Below are 3,664 nucleotides of genomic sequence, written 5' to 3' on the forward strand. Positions count from 1 at the left end.
TTCTGCTCTCATTCCCATCCTCCCCTCTCTGTCCCTTCCTTGTTAACATGTGTATATATGGGCATCATTAAAAATAGAGTAATGTTATATACCAGCAGATTTTTCTACAAATTATCAAATGTGACATAATTAATTTGAAAGTCCAATCATTTAAATTTATGAAACCCATATTTTTTATCATTTCATGATGATCGATAATCAATCGCAATTCTTGAAAAAAACGCATTATTAATTACTAGTAGCTAGACACAATCACAAATTAAAATAGAAGCCCAAGAGTGTGTGTGTGTGTGTGTGTGTAATGCACCCCAAATTCCCTTATATATAATAATGTCAAGGGGTTGAATGTCAATATAAAATCAAAACCCTAAAAACGTATGAGAATAATTGGTCAGAAATATGGTATCATATTGCACGAGACAAATAATTAACAATGACCACAACACGTACTAGCATGAATGAATACATTCATACGATCCTTGTATATATGCTTAAATATTCGATCAGTTAGAGAGAAGCATAAAAAAAAACCCATACATGCTTAGTTTCTTTTAGCATGAACACTGATTTCTGTGTTTAAGTTGATCAATTCAACCACTAAATTTTAGGTTGAACTTAAGAGGTGCTTATGAACTCGGAGTCTAAGTCCAACTTTTTTTTATATATTTATATTTGTTACAGTAAATGTATTTTAATTAATTCTTTAAAATTTTAAAATTAATCATTACATAATTTTTAACAACTTTAAAATTTAAAATTTATGATACTTAAAGTAATAATTTATATAAAAACAAAAAACACCTAACACCCCTTAAATTTCAAACCCAACTTTTATTAGCTGGGTGTTAAATAACAAAAGAAGACTTTATGAAATATAAATGTCACACATAGCTAGGACGTCGGCCCTTTCAAGTTGGACTCCCTTCCCTGACCCTCTCTCACCTCTATTTTTTTTTATTTTTTTTGATCTTCCTCTTTCTTCCTCCATCTGCAATAGCAACAGAAGTATCCTCTCTCCCTATAAATACCCTCCATCCATAAATAACCCAACTTTCTTTGTGCATTTCCTTCTCTGCATCCAAATCACCCCTCCTCTTGGGTGCTCATTCTTAAGTCTAAACTAAACAAAACAGACCACATACTTTATCACCAAGAACATGACTGATCCGCCGACTCCGAACTCCGAGAAAGACTCTTCAAATATTTACTCCTACTCCTCTTCACCAACCCCATCTTCAACATCTTCATCAGGGTTATCACCAAACCCCGTATCTAAACCCGACCCGGAAAAAAACCTGAGAAAACCAAAGAGGCCAAGGGAAACTAACAGTAGCAACAACAGCAAGCACCCGGTGTTCAGGGGGGTACGAATGCGGACATGGGGAAAATGGGTGTCGGAGATCCGGGAGCCTAGAAAGAAGAATCGGATCTGGCTAGGAACTTTCTCCACCCCAGAAATGGCAGCACGTGCCCATGACGTTGCAGCCTTGAGCATAAAAGGCAACTCAGCCATCCTCAACTTCCCCGAATTAGCCGGGTCGCTTCCCCGACCCGCTTCTAACTCTCCACGTGACGTCCAAGCTGCCGCCGCTAAAGCCGCTTATATGGACTTCATCACTGTCACTACAGTCACCACCAATGTCTGCAACGAAGAAAACAACAGTAATAATAACAGTACGGCCAGTAATAATAATGGGTCGTCGTCCTCACAAATGACACAGTCCTCCTCCTCCTCCTCATCATCATCACCATCATCTTCAACAGTAAGGGTGACAAGTGACGTGGCGACTCCTGACGAACTGAGTGAGATAGTTGAGCTGCCGAGTTTGGAAACGAGTCACGAGGAATCTCCCGAGTTTGTTTTATTTGGTGACTCGTGGCCGTACATTAATCAATCTTGGTGTTATGAAGATTATGGCGTGAAGAGTATTGGGTATTTCAGCGATCAGTACCTGTCAATAATTCCAGAAAATAACGTAATTAGTAGTGGTTTTGAGACTTTACTGTGGGAACATTAATTATTAGTTTAGTGAAATTTACACCCCCACCCCCTCCACCCCCCCTCTTTTGTTTTTCATTTTTCTTTTTGGGTTTATTCATTTTTCCTCTGGGTATATTATTGTTTCTTTGCTGGTGTCTTTTGAAGAGTCAAAATACTTAATTTTTGCTTGCTAATCACGTTGTGTTCTTTGTTTCTTTCAGAATTAATTATTATTGACTATTTTTTTTTTTGCTAGATTATTCACTAGTGAATTATTCTATAACTATTGATTTCGGGTTGGACTTGAACAGTTGTTTTTCTTAGATACATTGTTTGATAAATTAATGGTTAAATTTCCCTTCCATCCTGAAATTCGGAGCTAGTGGTCAAACTATATAGTTACTCTTACAAGTTAACACTTAAACCAAACAAGTATTGAAGTCTCTTTCTCTGAGTTGGTGCCTTTACTAAAGAAAACTAATGAAGGTGGTGAATCAGGGATAGTTAACATTTGTTAATGAATAGTGAATGGGAAAGTAGATAAAAAAGAAGTAATTTATGAGTTGAGATTCTAGGGTGTTTCTTTTACTGCTGCAATTAATTGGGACGCCCATTTTACCCCTACACTGTCTATTGTAGTGGAGATGTTAGCTTCATCCAGACTTGTAAATAATTAAGATTGAGAGTTATATTTGCTATACTGAATAGCAAATCTCCAGCCCCAGTCATTTCTTTCCCCTGGATCCCAATGAGAAGAAGCCAATAGGAACAGAAAGATGGATGGAGAGGGGGAGGGTATAAACAATATGCGTGTTATGATGGTAAAATAATAATAGTAGTAATTGTGTGTTATGAAACAGGGGGGAAGGGTTTTTGGTGCAATATTTTTTTTAATTAATATAAATATCTAGATCAGTTTATATGTATCTTAAATAATTTTATTAAAATTAATTATTATGTAAATTTTTAATGATTTTAAGCGAATTTAAATTTATAATAATTAAAAAATAAATTTAAAATTAATTAAACTATGTTATTTTTGGTATAATATAAGTTGTAGCTTTTTCCAATTTCAATTTGGCCATGGATTATTGGTGCTGGAAGTGACAATTTGGCCTTTAAGAAAAACCTGCTGTTCCACTCATGCTTCTCCCCACAAAGAGAAAATTAAAAAGAACCATTCAATTGCTTTTCCCCGCCTGCCAGGCTATGCTTTTATTAGATTGATGGGCTTAAATCCGGTGACAATTGCCTTCGAACAACCATATTCGTATGGGTGATGGTGTCTTTATCACATAGATTATTTATCTCTCTCTTTATGTGTTTTATTGTATTCAATATTCATTAATTATTTTATCCATGCAGGCATACAAGCTTTAATAAGTGTAATTTATGGGATTTAGTTTGAAATCAAGATAGACAAGCTATATAAAAAGGGAATTGTTTGGATATTTTTTATTTTTTAATTGGTCTCCTGATGTCATTGCGGTGGTTAGGATTTCATTAGTCACTGTTTGGTAGGTCTCCATTTATAACCTTAAATTAACACTGTTTCTGACCAAAATATTTAAATTTAAGGAATTGCTACGGTAATATATCTGTGGTTTAATGAGCATTTGTGAGTCCATATCGAAACATTTTGGTTATAAAGGAGATTAAGGGTGTTTGACTTGAAAGATTGGT

The 3,664-nt window shown here is 35.2% G+C and overlaps 1 protein-coding gene across 1 annotated transcript; it reads left to right on the plus strand.

The window, feature by feature from the left end:
* Positions 1-941: 941 nt before the first annotated feature.
* LOC105114495 (ethylene-responsive transcription factor ERF043-like) lies at positions 942-2,199 on the plus strand. Its single transcript, XM_011011049.1, has one exon. The coding sequence runs from the start codon at positions 1,158-1,160 to the stop codon at positions 2,016-2,018; it is 861 nt and encodes a 286-aa protein (XP_011009351.1). The 5' UTR covers positions 942-1,157; the 3' UTR covers positions 2,019-2,199.
* Positions 2,200-3,664: the final 1,465 nt, after the last annotated feature.

The sequence above is a fragment of the Populus euphratica genome, unplaced genomic scaffold (genome assembly GCF_000495115.2).
Source record: "Populus euphratica unplaced genomic scaffold, PopEup_1.0 scaffold535.1, whole genome shotgun sequence".
Classification (NCBI taxonomy): Eukaryota; Viridiplantae; Streptophyta; class Magnoliopsida; order Malpighiales; family Salicaceae; genus Populus; species Populus euphratica.